Source organism: Podarcis raffonei, chromosome 9 (genome assembly GCF_027172205.1).
Source record: "Podarcis raffonei isolate rPodRaf1 chromosome 9, rPodRaf1.pri, whole genome shotgun sequence".
NCBI classification, from domain to species: Eukaryota; Metazoa; Chordata; class Lepidosauria; order Squamata; family Lacertidae; genus Podarcis; species Podarcis raffonei.
Genome location: NC_070610.1, coordinates 25,900,229 through 25,923,063, shown reverse-complemented (window position 1 = coordinate 25,923,063; position 22,835 = coordinate 25,900,229). Strand labels below are relative to the sequence as shown.

Below are 22,835 nucleotides of genomic sequence, written 5' to 3'. Positions count from 1 at the left end.
TATGAGGGCAGTTTTGCACATCATTTTAAAATTGGTTGTATGAATCGGGCCTCACACTCTTAAAATACGTTGCATTGACTATGTGAGTTTTTATCATTAAACTCCATACCTCCTGTCAAATTTAGGATTCTGCTTTGATGCAAAGCCTTTTTTCAGTCTGCTTATTATTCAGGAGCCGCATATGTTGAGAAATGATGATTAATTACATTGCAAGTTGTTCTGCTGTCTTATCTTTTAAAACAGCATGTGCTGAGCAAAAGTAGAGCACTTGGTTGGCAGCTCTAATTTAATCAATTTAGAAACCCAGTGCAATATGGAAAATCCCTGCTTTTTTAGCCCATGCAAATTTAATGTTAATAGAAGTCAATACTCTGTTTCAACAATTTTGCATGTGTGGAAACAATTAGAGGGGGTATAAATTTTTCAGAAAAATCAACCCACCTATTTGAATCTAGCCAAAGCATACCTGGGGTTGCTGAATCTCTAATTGGTTATCTTTTCTAATTTTCAGTGCAATTGCATGTTCTAAAAATTTGTAAATTACAGTTCTTACAGAAGGTTCAGACAATGTAAATAATGTTTTAGAGCTGTTATGCCTGCATAATGGTCTAGGTTTCTAGAATGCTAGTAAATATGTATTAGCTGCGGTATCGCAAAAATTCAGACAGTATCAGTTGAAGAGGACCAGCTGACCCAAAGGCTGAGCGTAGCATATACTGATTAAGGCTGCTTATGTGGTGCAGGACTGCTGAAGGAACTGGAAGCCCTTGGCCTGAGATTAGCTGAATTGTCTGCCATGTGTGAAATGACTCTGTCACTGAGGTAAAAATGTAATGTTACCAGCCATAGTTTGGGGGAGAGAAATCTGCAGTGACCTTCCTCTGAAAGGCAGTGCTTGTGGAGTTGTATTTTCACAAGTATATAAACTGGACTGGAAATGCTGATTCAAGCTGAAATAAGCACAAACAAAAGATGAGCAATTTTTTTGCCCCCCCCCTTCATAAAAGGGCAAATCCTCATGGCTTGTAGTAGTCAGAAAAGTTTTTGTTGTTGTTAATGTTTTATTATATTTGCTTTGCTTTGCTTTTTCTTCTTTTAGACAACATTCAATAATTGAAAGGAAGAAACCAAGGGAGGGGGGATGAAGCAGGAGCCATGCTTGAATTATGTTGCTGAGAAAAAGCACTGTTGGGCCACATCCATATTACTTAGTTACTCTGAAAATGATAGACTATGCATATATGTTAACATACTCTGTCCAAATAAGTGTTTGGAAGTTGCTGTCTATAGTAAGCTGTACACTCAAACATGGAAAAGGGATTAGTCAGAGAACCTGGATACTTGCTAGTTCCGAGACACCAGTGATGTGGGGTGGGAAATTGTCCACAGAGGCATACCTATGGGTTGACTAGCTTGGCCCCCACCAAGTGTGTAACCCCGGGGGCAGGGGCGCAAAAATTGTGCCTCTCCACTCACATTTGTTTTGTCAGATTTGTGTTCCTTTTTGTTCATGTCATTGGGGGGGGGGGGAGGCTTGTCCCTTCTAAAGACAGCCATCTTGTGTGCTTAAAATAACTGATAGGGAAAAGCCTGCAGTTCATTAGCCATGTATTCTCTTTTTTTAAAAGTTACATCAATATTTTATAATGGAGAAAGACACAATAGAAACCAATATTGGAATTGTTCTATGTTCAGTTTACCCTGTATTGGAATGACTCTTACATATGTGTGGTCATTAACTGAAGCAGAATATTTCAGTGGGTTTTGAAATCATGGTGGTGATTCAGTTCTTTCTCCCACTTCTCTCCCCCCCCCACACCCCAATATTTGTAAAGGAAAGGGTTAACAGGATAAGTAACAGAGCCTCTGAGAGAGCATAGGAATTGTGATCTTAGTCATTTGTGGTTTAGGAAAAAGAGCTTGTGGGCAGTCTCTGAAAGTGCTTTTATACAAGCTGTTAGTGCTGGCAGGAGTTAATGGTAAGAGGATGAGGAGACAAGCGAGAGAAAAGGCAGTAGATGCTTTAATGAAACTGATTAGTGTCCTTCCTGATGAAAGTAGCAATTCAGCCTTCTCTGTTCGTTTTCTTTTTAATTACCCCTTCTAATTATTTAGATAAGAGGGCTTCCTACAAAATCCTGTGCTCCATATTTGAATGTAATAGTATTCTTTCAAAAGAAAGAAAAGGAGGAAAAGGGGGAGTGACACCCATCTACTCATAAACAGGCAGACCATGTGTTTCTCTTGTCCTGGTTGGATGAACAAATCTTCTTTATGTGCATTGCTGCTTGCCCTGTTGCCTAGACGATAACTTGCTCTCACTGAAGATGTCTGGCTCTCGTAAAGAGTTCGACGTGAAGCAGATTTTAAAAATCAGATGGAGGTGGTTTGGGCACCAGCAATCTACTCCTAAACCTAGCATCGACTGCCAGCCAGGAGACTTCTGGGACAGAGGACGTAATGTAACTACTGGTGGGATAAAGTTCCTGAATCCAGGCACCCTACCACTGCCTTTTACATCAATTGGTTTTCCGAAGTCCAACCAACAGGCTTTCCAGAATTCACCTTCTTGGCCAATGGCATCCAGCTCTGAAGTGCCTACATTTGAGATCACCGCAGAGGACTGTGAAGGTGCACATTGGCTTGAAAGACCATATGCTGAAGACGGAGCTAGTGAAGAAGAAAATGTATCTGACAGCAGTTCATGCAGGTTGTTACTTCCTTATTGTGAGAAATTAGTTGTGCCCTATATTTATATGCATAAAATGGGGGAGGGGGACACCTTCCACTGTGGTGCTGCAAAAATACTTAACCATGGTGCAGCCAAGGAACTGGAATTCTAACTATTTTGCAGTGTATATATAATGTTTCTTTCACTGGTACTGGAAACCTGTATCAAAAGTATTTCTAAAGAGGCTGGAGATGGAATTTACATTCTGTAGCAGCTACATTTTCAAGGCTCTGTGAAGAAGGGTTGATGGAACTAGGAGGCAGATATTTTAGCTGTAATCTCTAGGTATGTTCTGCATTCTAATGTGTTACCTTGACCTATTTTTTTCTGGAAATTACTACTTGTGTTCTGAACATGAGGCAGAAACAGAGTAATATTTAAGGTTAGTTTTTGAGGCTGTTTGAACCAGTCTGGCCGAAAAAAGGTTGGGTGTCATACTGTAGAGAATATATGGCTGGGGTTGCATTTATGGTAAAATTAAAATAATATTTTGCCATAACATTATGCTAGTTGAACATTTTAGGTATTTTGTGGTATTTGAGACAGCAATCCTATATACACTTACCTGAGAGTAAATCCAATTGAACTTACTGAGAAGACATATATTTGATTGCTCTGTAATAATTTACCGTACTGTGTTTATTTTCCAGTAGAATTTTTTAAATTGCAATTTTATTTTGGGGGGAGGTGTCAAGTTTTCTTTTATCTTCTTTAATTTATTCAGCTGTATACTACAGAAGTGGTGCTTTTAAAATGTATTTTGCTACTTTGCACTTTGTAATGTTTTTTTTTGCACTGAGAAGAAATCATATTTCAGAAGGGTAGGAGAGTTGGAAGGAAAAACACAAATTTGACTTATTTTTCAATGCATTTTTTAACATGGGGAAAAAAACACACGAGGCATTACACTTCTGTAAAACAAGAAAATCCTAAATAAAATATTTTATAAAAAAAAAAGAAGTGCCATGTGGAAAAATTGTATGGAAGCTGAAGGTTTAAATCCAAAATGTTTGAAAAAGTAACTAGGTAAATAATAAAAGTAGATGGCTAGAGTAATATTTGTACCTCAGGCAACATGGACTGATTTTAGTGTTAAAAAAAAAATCTGTTCAGTGTTTGTACAAAGACATTACTGTTAGTACACAAATTATTTGCAAGGTGTCAAATGAATTATGTAAAAGAAAGGTCCCATTCTTGCAGAGATGTTTATCTGGAGTACAAAGTAGCACAGAACAGCAATTCTGGTTTCTTGGTGATCATCATTAAAGTGGTCTGGGGGCTGGTTAAATAATAAATGTGGAAGAAAACATTAGCATCTCTCCAGATACAGCATCCCCAGATAATAGAGATACTGTATCCCCACCACTACCTCCATTTGCACTTGCAAACATGCTAATGTATATGCAGGTTAATGGGCATGATCCAATCCCATGTTTGCATGCAATGGAAGATGACTGTAGAGAAGTGCAAAGTCTGGAGGTCAAGGGTACATGCCATTTATTCATCCAGCCCTCTGTAGCTGTGTGAAGTTACAAAACAACACCAGGCATGCTACAATAAAGTGCTATACACTTTCCAACAAGATGTCAATCCATTCTTGCAGTTCTCCCCTTACGGCTGCCAGCTCCCAGCCCAGGCATGCATTTTTGCCAATAATCACAACATGCTCAGTGTCCAGCTGCATCAACTTGATTAGGAGTAAGAGGGCCTATGGGACGCGGGTGGCGCTGTGGGTAAAAGCCTCAGCGCCTAGGGCTTGCCGATCAAAAGGTTGGCGGTTCGAATCCCCGCGGCGGGGTGCGCTCCCGCTGCTCGGTCCCAGCGCCTGCCAACCTAGCAGTTCGAAAGCACCTCCGGGTGCAAGTAGATAAATAGGGACCGCTTACCAGCGGGAAGGTAAACGGCGTTCCGTGTGCTGCGCTGGCTCGCCAGATGCAGCTTTGTCACGCTGGCCACGTGACCCGGAAGTGTCTCCGGACAGCGCTGGCCCCCGGCCTCTTGAGTGAGATGGGCGCACAACCCCAGAGTCTGTCAAGACTGGCCCGTACGGGCAGGGGTACCTTTACCTTTACCTTTACCTTAAGAGGGCCTATTGTGTGAGATGTGGCCAGCACATGTGTCTCTGACCCTACAGGATTTATCACTTTAGCTAAGAAGAGGTGGAAAGGTGGAACAATGCACTCAGGTCTTAAGTCTGCTGAAGGTTGGGTCCAGAGTGGTCAAAGCATTCTGGTTCAAAAGGCTTCCTTCTCCACTATTCTGGCTGCTTAGATTGCCTGCCTAGTTAGGACTTTTTGGGATTTCCCCCTTGTGATGCCACCTTCTTGCATGAAATCCATTGGCATGGGGAACAGCATGTAAGTAGACATTCATCTCTCTGTTTATAAAGGCTGGAGTGTGGCCAGTATTTAGTATTTTTTTCCTTCATCTTTTTTTTTATTTTACTTATTTTACTTTTACTTGCTGTCAACAATGAGAATTTTGGTTGTGTTTTCTTGTAAAACAAGGCATAGCTTTCTTCATTAGAAATATTTTCTGATGTCAAAAACTTTATCAAAATCTTTTGCTTCATAATTTTTACTTAAGATATGAGTAGTGAAAGATGAATAAAAACAAAAACAATGCACACCTATGTCTTTCATTAGCATTTAAATCTCCTTTCTCCTATGGATCTAATGAAATGTAGACTTTTCCTATGGAATTCCATTTGTAGTGTTACAATTGATAGGGATCTAAGACATACCAGAAATTGCCTAGACTTCTGGAGTTGGATTGCAGAATTACTGTAGTATCTTAACAACAGAGATGCTTGCAGTTCAGAAACAGCTAAAGCTGGTAGCTGAAGCATTCATGTAAATAAAAGTTGTGATGATGGTGTCAATGTGTACTACTATTTGTTCTGGGGATAATTAAATTACCTGCCATGTTGCTGGAAATAGAACCTAACCTTGGCGTAGAAGATTGTCTTTAGCAACCTCTCCTGGGTGCTATTTCTTTAAAAATGTAAAATTATGGATGTAAAATTTAGCCAAAGGTGCTGTCTACACCTTAGTGTTCAGTTGTAGGTTATGCACATACTTGAAAATGGTTGAAATGATTTAGTTGCTTTATAGTGATGTATTTTCTGTTTGTTTGTTTGTTTGCTTGCTTGCTTGCTTGCTTTTTTAAAAATTTGAGTGGCTCTAAATTATCTTATAGATATGAATTGCAAAAGTCTCAGAACAAAGTTAGGATTGGAGAAACCAATTTTTCTCTGGTTTATGTCACTTTCTCATGCATTCACCCAGAAGTCCATTCTATCTTGTTTCTGCATTAATCTCATGCACAAAATTGCACCTTGAAGTACATTTCTACATTAATTTTCTACCAAAATATGTATGTTTTTAATCTGTTCTGAAATTTTTTTAGCTGAGAACTGTACTAGAACATTTGGGAAGTGGGAAATAAAGTGGATAGCCAAGTTTGATGTATAGGAGGTGCAATTTCTAGTTGAATTTGTAAAGATCAAGTTCCTCAAGTATCCCTAAACTAATTTGGCAAAAATAATAAAAATTACATGCTACTTTGAGATCTTGCATATTGTATATGGTTATAAATAAACCTGTAGTGAAGTGACAGTTGCACTCTCTTACATTTGTTCATACTTCAACTGCACTGTGTGTTGTCAGAAAAGATGTTTCTCAAGCATCTTTTTTTCAAGATCTTGTATATGTGCTTTATGTGGGTGTGGGTACTTTATTTGACCCCCTTGGTTGTTGTTTGCAAGGATAGAAGATAAGAAGTAGAAGGGCTCTTGTGACCATACCATGCTTTTCTTCTTTAAATTAGCAGGATTTGACAGTAGTGTGTTTGTAACAGATTTTAAGTGTTCTTGAACAACAGACTTCACACAAGACTGTGGGTGATTTCATTAAATTGTATATTTAAATAACCTAGCAAGTTTACTCTTATATTCACCACCAAGTGAACCAGCTGCTTGTGGTTTATCAACTAAAATTCACATCCTTTTGAAAGAGTGCTTTGAAAAAGTCTCTGCACTTGAAACATGTTAGGATGAAAATACAAAATTTAATTAATATTTTTATGTGCACCTTCACTCTTGCAGTAGATTTAGGCTGCAACCTTATACACAAGTACTAGAGAGTATGACCTATTGGACTTAAAGGTTAAGGTACCCCTGACCGTTCGGTCCAGTTGTGGACGACTCTGGGGTTGCGGCGCTCATCTCGCTCTATAGGCCGAGGGAGCCAGTGTTTGTCTGCAGACAGCTTCCGGGTCATGTGGCCAGCATGACTAAGCCACTTCTAGCTAACCAGAGCAGCGCATGGAAACACCGTTTACCTTCCCGCCGGGGTGGTACCTATTTATCTACTTGCACTTTGACGTGCTTTCGAACTGCTAGGTTGGCAGGAGCTGGGACAGAGCAACGGGAGCTCACCCTGTTGCGGGCATTCGAACTGCCGACTTTCTGATTGGCAAGCCCTAGGCTCTGTGGTTTAGACCACAGCTACACCTGCATCCCTTTCTATTGAACTTAGTTGGGCTTAATTTTGAGTAGATATGCACAGAATCGTGCTGTCAAAGATATTTACAGAAGAAATACGACATTTTGTGTAATGAACACAGTTGTTCAATTGTTGCAGGGGAACTGGGCATCTTTCCTCAGGATACTGTAAGCGTATGACACTAGAATTCAAACTGATACACTTTGATCTGAAAAAGATGTAACTTCCCCACCCATCTCAGTTAACAGAATTCAGATTTTGCATGGTATTGGAAAGTGACTAGAGAGGTTTTCCTCCCTCTCATTATTCTAGAACCCAGGGTCATTCAATAAAGTGTAGAGATGTTAGATTCAGGGCAGACAAAAAGAAGTACTTCACACAGGGCATTAAACAAGAGGTACAGAACTATTAGTCCTCCAGATGTTTCTGAATGACAAAATCCCTGACTGCTGGCTATGCTGCCTGTGACTGATAGGAGTTGTAGTTCAAAACATCTGGAAGACATCAGGCCTTAGCCCCCATGAATTTGTCTCTCAGTGGCTACTAGTCCTGATGGCATCCTGGATCAAAGGCAGCGTGCAGCTGAATACCAGTTGCTGGGGTCCAACAATGGAGGAGTGTGACTGTGGTGATGTACTGACTGTGCTGATGTCCTGCTTTCATTAGCTACTATGGAAACAAATGCTGGACTAGGGTCTAATCTATCCGGTCTCCTCTTTTATGTTCAGGTTAGTGATGTGAATGTTGGGAAGAACATAGTTGCTCATGTCTATGTCATCTAGTGAATGCTACCTTGGAGTCCATCAGCATAGTTGTGCTACACACACACACACGTCTGCACTCACCATATCACAGAACAACAAACCATAGTTTGGCATTAAGGGATTGAGCCCTGTGCTTGTATACTTTCTCCTCCTTCCTTCGGATGCTCTGCTTAATTATTTAGTTCCTGGCTTGCAGCTAACCATCATTTGCTGTTGCAGCCAAGCACCAAAACTACATTTTGATCCTGGCTTTCAGTCTTCTTTGACAAGCGTAAACCACAGCCTTCCTGTTCAGATGCATTGGCAAACGGATTTGCTGCAAATCAGAAGTTTACTAATTTCATGTATTCCCCCTGTACAAAATTGGCAAACACCAGCATGACTAACTTGGCTTCCTATAGCATCACACTCACATTTTGTGAACTTTTTTTTGCTGTTTAAAACAGTGTACATAAGCTGTTTCTCTTCTCCAGTGCTAAAGCATACAATTGATTAGATATGCTTTGGTGCAAACAGAATCCTCGTTTAGCAAGACTACCTTCTTCCACTCCAGACGGAGAGAACATTGCATCGTTGATGCAGGATCAGCTCTAGTGCCAATTGTTGCACTAATTGAAAAATGTGGGCTTGTAGAAATTGTCTGGTATGACCCTCCTTTGTCATATCATTGACCTTTTTATTGTTACTTTGTAAAATATCAGACCTGCAGTTGCCTTATTCAAATATCAAGAAAATTTGAGTATCCTGATGTGAACCATGGTATTATTTCCACCTTTACACACAGGTATTAAGGCTGTCATAGAACCATAAAGGCTTATATTACCATGTTCCTAATTGTGGTTGCCTTGCTAACTATAGCCAAACACTGGAGTACATTAGCAGGCAATTTAATCACAAGTTAAATCAGTTATCCCATATACAGGTAATTTAATGATGGAATGGACTACCCAGATAAGGAACTTGGCCTTGATAGAAAGTATAACACACACAAAATGGTGCTCTGCAGACTGGGAAAGTTTATTTAACTTGGTGAAGCTTGATAGCTTATGTGACTATGAAGAAACATGATTTTTGTCTGCCTGGCTCCCATGGTTGCATGTGGAAAAGTACTCTGGGTTGATTTTTAATCTGTTATTTCATTGATGGCTGACCTGTCTGGGGTGTGTGTGTGGAGGTTGTGCAGAGGGGGCTTGTTTCCTTCTTCTTGCTTTATTTACCTTGTGTTCTTTCTGTATTCTGTGAAAACAATTTAAAAATGCAGTTTGCGCCTGCAAAATATTCAGTGTGGACATGCTGCTTCATCAGTGCATGTCCCATAATATCCTGCTGAAATCCACAAATGTTCTCTGTGTGTCTTTCCTGCTTTTGTTGTGTTTTAGTGCTTCTCCAGACGCCAATAATGTGAAAACACTGGGGATGCATTGCATAACAAGTAATAAAACTAAATGATGTGTAGGTAGTCCTGTATAACTCCACCACTGATGCACTGTTATTGTGTGAATGACAGCTTGCAGAATAAACCCACACTCGTTGGGGGGGAAGGGACATGACTCTTCTCTATTGTGGACTCTGTTAGAAGTGGATGATGGCCCTTCTCTCAAGCATGTATATAGTCATCACTCATTTGAAGGCATAGGTGGGATGGCATCGACCCTTAGCTTCTTCCAGTCAGCAATGTGTGTGGTTTTTTTACTCCATGGGAGGAGGCAAAGATGCCTTCTTTCACAAACACACTGCCTGCAGCCTTGGCTGTAGCTGAGCCTCCTGCTGCTCTGCTTCTCGCTGGCGTGGGAAGACATGTTAGAGGTCACTGCTGCTTTCTTTCTACCATCCATCTATATATCTTCTTAATAGGCTGTTAATTTTGAAACCTAATTATGATCACATAATTGCCAGTGGCATTAATTGCATCTTTGCTGAACAATTAACCACTTTTCCTGGCATAAGATGTTCATTAGCATGGTGCTCCAGTTGCCTTCAGAGAGATGGCTGGAGCTCATAAAATGATGCTTGGACTTTAGTATCTCTTTGGATGTATGTGCAGGAGAGTGTTTTTGATTTGCGTACACCTAGCAGCAAAACTGTAAATAAAATAAACTGCACTGTAAAGAAGTCTTTGTTAGCTAGTCTGACTTTTTCGGTATACTGTTCTATAAAAATACTGTCATGTACTTTTAAACCATTTCCACAGATACAGCTAGTTTTATATTGACATAGAGAAAAAAGTTCAATGGGAAAACAAAATTGCATTGGAAATGCAAGAGGGGAGTGCAAGAGGCATTAAAATATATATGTATTTTGTTGACCTGTTACTTAGTTAATGAATTGTGGTTATTCTACATTGTATGGTTGCTTTAACTGAGTAGCACTTGAAAGTGGAAACTGAATAATACAAATGGAATACAAAGGCAGTTTGCAGTGTAGAACAAACTGGCATGCCTTTGTTGGTGGGAATGCAATGATTAAATGCTGTAAGAATTATAACTTTTAAAAAAATTCCTCATGATATGTGCCATTAGTATCCAATCTTTTGTCAGTCACAGCAAGTCTTATATGGAAGAAGCTGTTAGAGATTCTGTACTTTGTCAAAAATGCCTACAAATGAATTAGTCTATTATTTTCTGAAATGCATAATACAAACATCTTTTATCTCAGGCTGTGAATATGAGTTTAAAATATGTATCTTTTGTGCTTCCAGGACTTCTAGTAGCAGCCAGACTCTGTCATCGTGTCATACGATGGAGCCTTGTACATCCGATGAATTTTTCCAGGCTCTTAACCATGCAGAGCAAACCTTTAAAAAGATGGAAAACTACCTTAGACACAAACAGTTATGTGATGTAGTATTAGTTGCTGGTGACCGTCGGATTCCAGCACACAGGTAAATATGCAATTAGACTTTTCATAGGTTATAACAAACTTCCCAAGTTGACTGTTTGAAAAAGTTCCATAACTAGTCCACTTGCAATATGTTCATGTGGTGATTTGAACCAAAGATATTTTTTTCTAACAGCTGTCAGTGCAAAAGTCTTGTCCAAAAGAAATATTTGCAGTAATTTGAAAATCATAGAAAAATTAAGCACATGGGTAGTTTTTACATAAACATTTCACTGTTTGTGAAAAAGGAGCTGCTGGTGCATATTTGTCTGTAGGTAAGGTAGTAATTTTATTCATCTAGCTAAAAGCACTTGGTTGTAAACACATCTGCTTATAATGGCAAATTTTATTTATTGAATTGTTGCTAGCCTTTTGTTTATTTTTCATTCATGAACTTCCCCATACCATTTGGTTGTCTATTATTACTGCTAGGAAGTAGATGTTTTCACCCATTAGGGCTGTGCGATAACTGGTTTTCTAGCAGTACTAGCAGTTGCCAGGACATTTCGCCTCTGTATAGTTCCATCCTTATTTCTGACATTGTGGTAGGTTGCAGTGTTTAGCTGGTGATATCGTAAGGTGATAACATTGCACCGTTGCTGGTGATAACCCTGCAAGGTTTATGAAACAATTATCATGATGTGAATTTCAAACTGGTTTTGGATGATATATTGATATATTGCCCAGTCCTAGCACCCATTCTATTGCATTTCGCCAAAAAGTTCTCATTTTTGTCTCAAAATTCAGATTAGCTTTAAGTGGTATTTTTTTATTGGGCAGTGAAGTTGTAAAGCACCAAAGAGGTAGGTTAAGAAACATACTGAGAAGTAGATGATATCATAGTTTGTCAAGTTCAAAATGTTTTCAGAAGTATTCTTCTTTCAAGGGGGTGAATAATGAAACCATTAATGTGAATGTCATTTTCACATCTTTTGTTTCATATGGTTACAGATTAGTGTTGTCTTCTGTATCGGACTACTTTGCTGCCATGTTTACTAATGATGTAAGAGAGGCAAGACAAGAAGAAATCAAAATGGAAGGTGTGGAGCCAAATGCACTATGGGCTTTGGTGCAATATGCATATACAGGTAATGAAAGTGGCTGGTAAAGTTGTCTAATGTATGTACATTTGTTTATTTTATTAGCTTTCTCACCTGCTGTGAAGGCAAGGGGCTGTTGACTCAAATATCAACAAAACCCAACTTCAGATACAGTGGTTCCCCCAAATCTGTACTGTCTCATTTATTTCCTCTTAACTTACCAATAACCTGGTAACTCTGGGGTACAGGCCACAAAGCCAACCAAATATAGATGTTTATTCTGTTTTGCAATATTGGTGTTTATTGTTAACCATGCCGATAACTTCAGTTATTAGCAGTGTGAAAGTATAAGTAAATATATAAATAGGGAAGACTGCAAAAACTCCTTTTTATAGCCCAGGAAAGGATTTGAGTGAAAAGGCCTTCCTTTTGGCCTGTCTGAGCCAGCTCTTCTCTGTACCAGCCAGGAACACAGCTCAGACCTGTAGCTGGAAACCAGGCAGCTAAAATGGCAACACAGCTTCTTCCCTCTATGCACCTCCAACCTCATTAACACAAAGTTGTCCTTGCTGGAGGCTAGGAGTCTAGCTTATGAGAAAAGACTAGTGCATTTGGGGTTTCTTCATTTAGAAAAAGTATGACTTAGGAGGACATAATAGATAGAGGTTTGTTAAATTTTGAATGGTGTGGAGAGAGTGGGTTGGATGCAGACTAACTAATTTGCACTTCCACTAAATTCCCATTGAAATCAATATAACTGGTCATGACTAACTTTTCCCATTGAGTTCACTGGGACCCAAGTTCCACTAACTTAGTCTGGGTCCACTCCAGAGAGCTTTCTCTCCCCTCCCTTAGATTGGTCTGATCTAGCAGAGTTGCTCTTGTAATATTATTATTTCCTAAATACCTTAAACTTCTTTCTGACTCTTCTAGGTCGCCTTGAATTAAAAGAAGATAATATTGAGTGCCTGTTATCTACAGCTTGTATTCTTCAGCTCTCTCAGGTTGTAGAAGCTTGCTGTAAATTTTTAATGAAGCAGCTTCATCCATCAAATTGCCTTGGAATCCGGTCCTTTGCGGATGCACAGGGTTGCACGGATTTGCACAAAGTAGCCCACAATTACACCATGGTAAGTTGTTTATATGTGCATCTACTGTCTGTTTATTAAGGAACATTGCTTTAAGGCGATCATTCTGTCAGAGCAAGTATTTTGGCTTGCCAGACCGAATGATTCCCCCCCCCCACTGTTCTGCAAGTTCTTTGACTCACAAAAACCAATTTCAGTGGTTGCAGGGGGAGGAAAGGGACAGAAAGACCCACTGCTCAAGCAGAAACTCTTGTGCAGGGCTTCCATTGGTGGGACCCATTAAATTCTCCCCTCTGAATTTATTTTATTTTACAGGGATCTAGGGAAGAGAATAACAATGCTTTGGGTACTGCAGAATATGTCCCCCGAATAGCTGGCATGGCTTATGGATAAGATAGTGAGCTGGAAACTCCCGGTTCACGTAATCTCTGCTGTCAGCTGATTTGCTTTGGGCAAGCTGCTCCATGTCTGACATGAAAAAGAAATTTGCCTACCCTAGGGGACTGATGATTGCTGGGATAATGATATTTGTGGTGATGATATCTGAAGTGCTTTTAGCACTTAGAAAGAGCACTCCTATATACACACACACTTGGGATGGGTCAGTCGGTTCTGACATTCGTTTGGTATTTTCTGTTCCACTTTCATCTGGTATTTTCCTTTTTGATGCAATTGGTTTAGCACACTCACTGGCAAAGCAATCCAAAGTTTCAGTTGCTGTCGCTGAGGCTTTCTGGAGCTAAGTTGCTCATTGAAGCAGCAGTGGAAGAGTGGGCAAAGGGGACAGGCAAATCAGGCACGATCCTTGCACCAGCAGTTGGTCTTGCAATGAGTCTGTGCTAGGTGTGAGAGCAGCTCAGATCAAGTGGATTCGAGGCCAGCTCAGTTCCACCTTCAGAATGCCCCGTTTTGGGACTTTCTGTCAGCAGGGATACTGCTGGCAGGCCTTCCACCTTCCACCTTCCTGCACTTTCAGGCAGAAGGGAAAGGTCTGGGCCAGCCAGTGGAGTGGTAGGAGGCTGGCAGAAGCAAGCAGAGGAATGCCACTGCTCAATCCAACCCCGCCCCCCAGCCTGATATGTGTATGGGGGTTTGATTGTAATCTAAATAATTAATATTTTTCAGCTGATTTATTGATATATAAACTTTTGATGTTCTTGTTTTTAAAATGTTTCAAATACGTTATCTTTTATTTTTATTGTTGTTGTTGTTTTTACTAGTTCTCTTTTTTTCCACCCTGCGCTCCTTTGGAATGAAGGGCAAGTTATGTATTTAATAAATTACAGTGGTACCTCGGGTTACATACGCTTCAGGTTACATACGCTTCAGGTTACAGACTCCACTAACCCAGAAATAGTGCTTCAGGTTAAGAACTTTACTTCAGGATAAGAACAGTTAAGTACGGACCTCTGGAATGAATTAAGTACTTAACCTGAGGTACCACTGTATATCAGTATACAGTGGTACCTGTGGTCGCAAACGGGATCCATTCCAGAGCCCTGTTCGCAATCTGAGCAGAACGTAACCCACGTTTGTGCAGGTCGCAATTCGCCGCTTCTGCGCATGCGTGTGACATCATTTGAGCATCTGCGCGAGCGGCGAAACCCGGAAGTAACCTGTTCCATTACTTCTGGGTCACCGCGGGACGCAACTTGAAAACGCCCCATCTGAAGCGTCTTTAACTTGAGGTATGACTGTATTCAGAACAACTTGGCAGATGTGTGGTACAGAGATAAACTGATCTCTGTGTTCTACCACTCACCTGCCATCTTGCTCTCAAGTTGGGTTACTTTTGCAAAATATGAAATTGGTCCTCAGTGCTTCCACAGATTCATAGATATATTGTGAACCTGTTGTAATGGTCTTCTGAGCATCTATACAAGAGAGCTTAGTGGTGCCTGGTATTCAGAAGTATGTATTCTATTTGGCTATAATAGCTGGTTGCCATTGGTAGACCCTTTCTTCACGAATGTCTCTAATCCCTTTTGAAACCAGCAGCCGTCCTTGCATCTTCTGGCAGGGAATTCCATAAATCAATCATCTTATGCAAGTAAGTACTTTCTTTTGTCTGCCCTGACCTGTTGCCGGTCAATTTCATTGGGGTAATCCAATGCAGGTCTAGTACTTTGCACTTGATCCTTCACCTTTACTTGCCCACATAATAATAAGTAGGTTTGGACAGTTCTCCAGTAGCACACTTTGAGCATAATGTACTCTGGCACAGTTTCAGAGTACAAATAACTAAGATTGAACTGATTGGGGGGACAGATCCTGCTACACTTCCTGTGCATGTGTGCATAGGCCGAGAGAGTAGACAATACTCTGTTGAGCCTATGAGAATAATGCTTGCACAGATGCAGTATCCACAGTAGACTAGTTTGTTTCCTTTCCGTCTGTCTGAGTTCTGCCTAGAGTAATGTTAGACTCAAACTGTTAAAGAATTGTTCCTACTTTTGCTAAAGATTTCACCTCAAGAATTCAGACAGGCAAGGTATAGCCTTTCTGTTTTTCCCAGTGATTCGTGATCATTTGCCTTTCTACCTTTTGTATGCTTTTGATGCACCATTTCCTCCTCTGTTAAGAAGCTTTTGAGACGTATTATAAAGCTGTGGCCATTGAAATAGCTACCTTGAAGCTATTGACACTGCAATAAACAGTGACACAATTATAACCTTTAATAGTTTGACAGGAATGAAATTTAAATTAGTTGGATTTTAGAAAGCTATTTTCCAGAGTAATTAGTTGTGCTAGATGAACCCTTCCAAGGGCTTTTTTTAATGTTGTTTAGTTCCAACAGAGACGTGAAATTCAATTTTAGTAATAATGGTTTGAAACGAATGTTGCCATGGAAACAGAATAGAAATCTGTAGTTCAATTGAATGTTCATGTAGAATAAATCCCCTACTAATTTCATTTGCTTAAAAACTGCTTTAAAGCAAGGAAATGTTGGCAGTAAAAACAGCAACCATTTTATGTTTATTTTTAAAAGTATTATAATAAGTGTGCAATGTACCTATACCAATGCTAAAACACTGTACCTTATTAAAAGCAGTTTATTGTGCATTGTGTTTCACATGGTGGTAAATAGCAGAAAAGGCAAAGTAGGGAGCATTTGTGCATGCTTGCTTCATTTGTTTATTTAAAATATTTACACTGTGCCTTTCCTCAGCGTCCTTTAAGGAGGGTAATTAGTAAAATACAACTCAATACAAACAGTACAAAGCTGTGTTTTCAGAGAAATGTTACCCCATGCAGCACAGGTTGAACTCCTATTTCTAGATCTCCTATTCTATTAACCAAGAGCATGTTGTCTTGTCTGGATTAAGTTGTAGTTTTCTTGCTATCATTCAATCTATTACCAACTTCATACACTGGTTCAGCACTTCCACAGCTTCCCTGGAATGTGATGGAAAGCAGGGAGGGAGGGAGGAAGAGATGAGTGTCATCCACCCATTGGTGGCACAGATTCCAAACATCTTTTATGACATCCCAGCATGGCGGACAAACAAAAAGCCCCTGGAACCCCACAGGCCAACAGCCAAGGGGGTGAGCAGGAGTCCCCCCCCCCCGGAGCCGCTTTCTGTTGCATCTCCACACTGTTTTGCTTCTTATGAAGGCTTAAAAAATATTAATGTATAATAAATGTGAAATATTTATAGTTCCATTTAAACCTGTTTTGGCATTCCAGTTGGCCCTGTTCATATGTAGCCTTATCTAAGGAACTGTTTACTCCATGTAGGATGTATATATATGCAGTTAAAGCATCCAGTCTTATAAAAAGCTCTTTTGTAAGGCCTTTATATGAAACTAGGAGTTGTTCAATAATGCAACTTCACAACTAATTTTAAACGAAAACAACTGTGTGCGGGCCTGCCAAAGATTCACTTGAAGTATTTATTGGTTTATGAGATCTTCGAGCAAGTAATCTCAAGAGGACTGATCTAAACTAATAGGCTTTCATTAATGGAACAGTACGTTTAGTGTTTCTTGAAAAGGTTGGCATGGTTTCGTTTCACGTACTAAAGCTTGACATATAAATAAGTAAGACAGATTTCAGTTCTGTGTCACTTCAGTTTACAAGAGGGTGTTGCTCCTGTATTAAAATAATATAATGTTCCTCAATTTTTATACTCTATTCATTGCACTGTTCATTTTAAGCAATAAGATTTATATCTTTATTATATTGTTAGAAGCCCAAGTGCAGAATGTGATGTGATGTACAAAATTCAGTGTTCCACATTTTAGCCCTTATGGTGGCCAATAGGAGCTTGAAGTATATGAGATAGTTGATTCTACTTGCAATGTTTTTGCAAATTTTCTGCAAGTGTGTTGGGAAATGGAGCTTGGGCTGAAGTCATCTATCTATACTCACTTGCTAGGGAGTAACCCCATTGAACATAATAGGAATTAACTTCTAAGTAAATATGCATAGATTGCATTGCAAGAGGGAAATTGGTGACAGTAAATGGGAGGCATGAATTCATTCAAACCAAGTGCAGTCACTAAGTACTAGGGTGTAGGAGCTGATCTGCAAAACCTAATCCTAGTACCTCTCATTCCCTTCGAAGCTCAGCATATTCCCTGCTTGTCTTCAGGCAGATCAGGGTTATGGTCTGCCTTAGCTTAGCAGATCTGGATCTGGCCAGTTTGAGGATAGGTGCACTACATGCATGGCACCATGGGTTCCATGATAGAGGTAAAGGTGAGGTATAAATGTGAGAATAATAAATAAATGTTGGGCAGATGGTTAAGAGTCTAGAGCTTTCATCCACATTGTGGTCTTCTCCAAGTATCCAGGATTTAATTGTTTGTTTGTGAGGTCAGTGATTTATTATGCATCCTGGCACAAGTACTTGAGGGCTGTCTTCATGGATACCTTCTGACCCATGCTTTAAGTTCTACACATGTGGTCCTACTAGTTCTGTCATTAGTGGACAAAAGCCATGGCCTTTCTTCTGACAACACCCCATCTATGAGACTGCCTCCTGCTCAAGATCTAATTTCTCCCCACATTGGTGGCATTAGGAATCAACACAAAATGTATTTATTTTGCCAGGCTTTTGATGGTTACGTGCAAATTGTAATAGAAATGTTTTGACTCTGTGTTGTTGTTGATTTGTTCATGAATTTTAATTTCTCTCTGTGTGTTTGATTTGAGCGCAAGGAAGCAGTACCACACAAGGGCCATACCTCCCATCCAGTGACAGCAGCTAGGATATTAATAGCAGTGCAATGGAAAGAAGATCCCAATCTCCAGTGACATTGTGATTTTATACAGACAGACCTGAGGCATAGGAAGCTGCCCTATATCAAGTCTATTTGCCCAAGTAGCCATCTACTCTGACTGGCAAAGGCTTTCTGAGGTTTCAGATAGAAAAGATTTTTCACCATTCACATAACCTGCTACCTGATCCTTTTCCTTTTCTGTTCTGTCATTTCTGTTGTAAGCCTTTGGGTAAGGACTGTCTTGTATTTTTAATCTGTGCACTGCAGTTTATAAATGATTAATAATAATATAGTTTAGCTTCTCTTTATGTCAGTTTGTGAACCCTATATATACTATGGGAGATTTGTCCCCAGTTAAAAATTTTGTTCTTTACTCTTTCTCCTATCTTTAGTTTTCTGTTTTGTTCTATGTATTAAATGTATCTTTCATTATTTGATGTAATGTTGAAAACACCAAATAAAAATTAAAGATGTGAAAAGAAAATACATGGGCCATATCTGATGACTCTTAAAACTCTTAAGTAATGACTGAATAAGATTTCCAAGAATTTTACGGTACGTTGCAGACTATTACTATTAACCCTAGAATAGTGGGCATCTGTCTGTCTCAAGAGACAATGGAGTGTGCCTCCAGGGGTGAAGTCAAACTGCTGTGTTAGCAGCACCAAAATGACCTGCCCGTGGCACAAGCCTGGGCAGTATGTATGGAGGTCCTGGGCTACCCATGTCCCAAGAAGATTGTTGTTATAATGTCCCGAGGTTATCAGTCAGAGGGAATGCTTGTTCTCTGGACCTGCTCCATAAAACATAGTGCCTTCATTTATCTTCTTGCCAAAAATTCCACAAGCCTTAAACACACTGATTCAGGGAAGAAAATGCAAATCCCTGTACAACATTAAAAAAAAATCACAAAGGAACATGTAGCTTGTGCTACTTTCTGCAGACAAATAATTTATCTGGGTAGCATTTGAGTGCTGAATGAAGCTTCCTCTGTTTGCTTTCTTTATATACTTCCTTTCTTCCATGCCACCCAAGGCAGTTTACAATTTTAAATATACATAAATGCTACATATGTTACAAGATAAAGAACAGGGTTCTCTCAGGAGCTGAGAGCATGAGATTGCTGGCCTCTGTCTCCTTGCTTCTGCTTTCTTTCAAGGACACACAGCCCTTAAGTATCTCCAGGGAAAGGGGAGGCTGCCCCAACTTTTCTTAAGCAACTCTTTAGGAGTTGCTGTTATGTGCATCCTGACCTGGACTTCTGCCTTTCTTCAAGGCACACAGGTCTTCGCAAATTTAAGATGGGTTTGTATGCTTGTTGTCTGGCCCACCACTGTTTCCACCACTGCAGTGCCATACCTACCAGCTCTAACTCCAGAGCCATGGTGGCAGCAGTTTCCTGCCATAAGGGACTGAGACTGAAAAGAGGTAAAACTTCTTGGCAAAACTGGAGTGGGAAGTTACATTAACAAGCAGTGCTTATTTTCCAGCATACATATCCACCTGCAGTTATACTTTACAAGGTCTGTCTCCCCGTTAATATCGAGATGTTTTGTTTGTTAAACTTTGTAGGATCATTTCATGGAAGTAATTAGAAACCAAGAATTTTTATTGTTACCAGCCACTGAAATTGCAAAGCTTTTAGCAAGTGATGATATGAATATTCCAAATGAAGAGACCATCCTCAATGCATTGCTTACATGGGTGAGACATGATTTGGAACAAAGAAAGATGGATCTCAGCAACCTCCTGGCATACATCAGGCTGCCATTACTTGCACCACAGGTAAATAAATGCCTGAAATCTGTATAGCTGTTCTTTCATCTTTCACCAGTTGATACCAGTAAATTAAGGTGATATGGTTTGGTTGCCTCCCACTTGGAAACCTCTGCATTCATGCAGGGAATCAGCTTACCATTAATACAGTGCCACCAGTAACACACTATGGTAATGTAAGCTTTTAACAATTAGGGAGCAGTTGCCCCGAGGACCTATAGCTAAATTGGTTCTTTTATAAATAAATGTTTGTTTTGAACATCTTTCATATTTTACATTTACTCAATGTTCTTAAGACAAAGATTCTGATTAATTTTGTATATGGGTCTTGTGTAGGAAAAGAAACTAATTTGTGTAGGAAAAGAAACTAGAGCAGCAGTAGGGAATTTTTTTGGTTCTGTGGGGCAGATCCATCAAGGGGGGAAATTTGACATCAAGGGGGGAAATTTGACATGTGGGCAGCCCCACCTGTTGGATCACCTGATGTCAGATGATTTGGTACTTTGAAGTTCTGATATCCGGACTTCCAAGCACTGGGCAGACAGCAAGGTGCATCTGCCCCCATCACCAATCAGAAAGCAGATTTGGCTTCCCTGTTTTATCAGTTGTCCATCCTTGCTCCAGGAGTGATTTCTACTGAAACCACAGCTAAAATTGAGTGTGTCCCCCATTTTAGCAGGGGTTTCAATTATCAGGAAGCGGTTTGCATCAACTGATGCCTGGGGAGTTCAGTCCTGCTTTCTTCAGTAAAGGCCAAAGCTTTCAAGGTATGAGCTTTCGTGTGTAATACACACTTCATCAGATAATCATTACCAAACTAAAAGCTATGGAGAGACATGGTCTGAATAGGGATACTGAATTCATGTCCCATTATACATACTAAAGCTAATTTTGGTCATCTATCCCTTTAAAAATCCCTTGCCCTTCCCTATGGAACCAACTGCCATAACAGTCATCAACTGTTATAAGGTTGAAGCGACCTCTGCTTCAGAGTATCTGAAGATGATTTTTCCATCTTTCATCTTGCTATTTATTATGACTATGACAGATCAACACGGCTATCCACCTGAATTTGTAGCATGTGGTTGAAAGTGACCAAGATCAAAACTAAGATAGGCAGTACGCTGAATTATTAATGGTTTGCATACAGCAAATGTTACATACTGCAAACTGAAGCAAGATTCACTAAATCAAGAATCACAATAATTTATTCAAAGGAGCCATAACATTATGGGAGAAGTGTTATGTTGCAGCCAGTACAGGAATGTTAGGAACAAAGCATGCCAAGTCAACCTTGACCAAGGTTTATTGGTCTTTGTTGAAGACTGACACAGTACAATGTGATTTCATTCTGTATTCTGTTCCTTTCATTATAAAGTGTTATGGAGGATGGCCGTGGTTGGAGTCTAGATAGCAGTACTGTATAAAATTTTATCTGTATGTTTGAAAGATCATAACAATAGGAAGACTTAAATGCTGTTCCAAATGATGTGCATGCACACACGAAAACCTGTGTACATGTAATTTCCTGTAACAGAACAATTACCAGATTGGGGTGTGTGTGTAAATTTTAATCAGGAAAACAGCCTTAGTACTGCAGTACTGATCCAAATGCCCACCCAGGGAAGGTATCAGCTAAACTTTAAAGAGACAGAAGTTGTGCTCATTTATCTCTGTAATCTTCTCTATCAAAATCCCTGCCTTTACACAAACATTTTACTCTCTGTATTGATTGTAGGTTAGTTGTGTTAATTTGGCATTTTATGTTCAGAATATTCCTGTTGATTTATTCAAGTTCAGCACATCATCTTCTCCTTTTTCTAGTTTTTAGCAGATATGGAAAACAATGCACTCTTCAGAGATGACATTGAATGTCAAAAACTCATTATGGAAGCAATGAAATACCATCTGTTGCCAGAGAGGCGGCCCATGTTGCAAAGTCCTCGTACAAAACCTAGAAAATCTACAGTTGGTGTGTTGTTTGCAGTTGGAGGCATGGATGCGACTAAAGGTATGGATTATAGGATGCCTGTACTACAGATGAAAATGCACATATCACTTCAGGAGTTGAGAGGCTAATTTGTAAGTGTTTTCACCTGTTCAGTGCAAAAGGATATTTTTTGCTCTGTGCAAGAGCTGAAAACTGGCCCTACGAATGTGTGACTTAGTTTCAGCCAGATAAAAGCCGGCTGCAAGGATGCCTGTTAGCTAGCATTTTGTAAATACCACCCTGTTCTCTTCTCCCCCCCCCCACCTCCCCCCAAAGGAAAATCTGTGAAGCTCTATGCAACTGTGTTTAAAATATTTGTGGCTTATAGTAATAAGATTAAGTACGAACATATAAATGTTTATCAACCATGTAACACCCCCCCTTCCTGTAAACCCACCTGAAATACAGGAGGGTGGGGTTTGGGTGGGTGGAACTGAAGGGTTCAGCTTGCTGGAATGTATGTGTTCCATGAAAATAGCACACCTAGGCTTACAATATGGATGCAGAACTTCTCATTGCTTTTACAGTCTCATATCTTTCTTAATCTAATAAATGATCAATGGAAACATAACCACATGATGGCCGTTATATTATTGGTGAAAATATACCAGCCTTACCTTAATCAAGTTCAACAAGCTTGCCTGTTTTGATTAAGAAAAAATGCAAGTGAAAAAGAAGTTATAGTAATCTATTACATGATATTATTTCACCTCTGTGCACACAAATATTCAATGAAATAAGACAAAAAATAATCATAGAAATTAATACTGTTAATAAAGGTGTATACATACAATGCTGTGTATTCGTAGTTCAAAAAACGCCGAAGCTATCTCAGTAT

At 39.7% G+C, this 22,835-nt stretch overlaps 1 protein-coding gene across 3 annotated transcripts in view; it reads left to right on the top strand.

Annotated features, from left to right (window-relative positions):
* The window catches only part of KLHL5 (kelch like family member 5), a 51,690-nt gene that overhangs the window by 20,679 nt on the left and 8,176 nt on the right, over positions 1-22,835 (top strand). For 2 of the 3 annotated variants that reach the window (XM_053403826.1, XM_053403827.1), the window contains exons 3-7: positions 10,699-10,881; positions 11,829-11,965; positions 12,851-13,047; positions 19,804-20,016; positions 21,832-22,018. In XM_053403826.1, coding sequence (XP_053259801.1) covers positions 10,739-10,881; positions 11,829-11,965; positions 12,851-13,047; positions 19,804-20,016; positions 21,832-22,018 — 877 coding nt within the window. In that variant the 5' untranslated portion in view covers positions 10,699-10,738. Of the gene's footprint in view, positions 1-2,176; positions 2,711-10,698; positions 10,882-11,828; positions 11,966-12,850; positions 13,048-19,803; positions 20,017-21,831; positions 22,019-22,835 lie in introns of those variants that run through there. The other variant, XM_053403825.1, reaches the window with a different exon arrangement.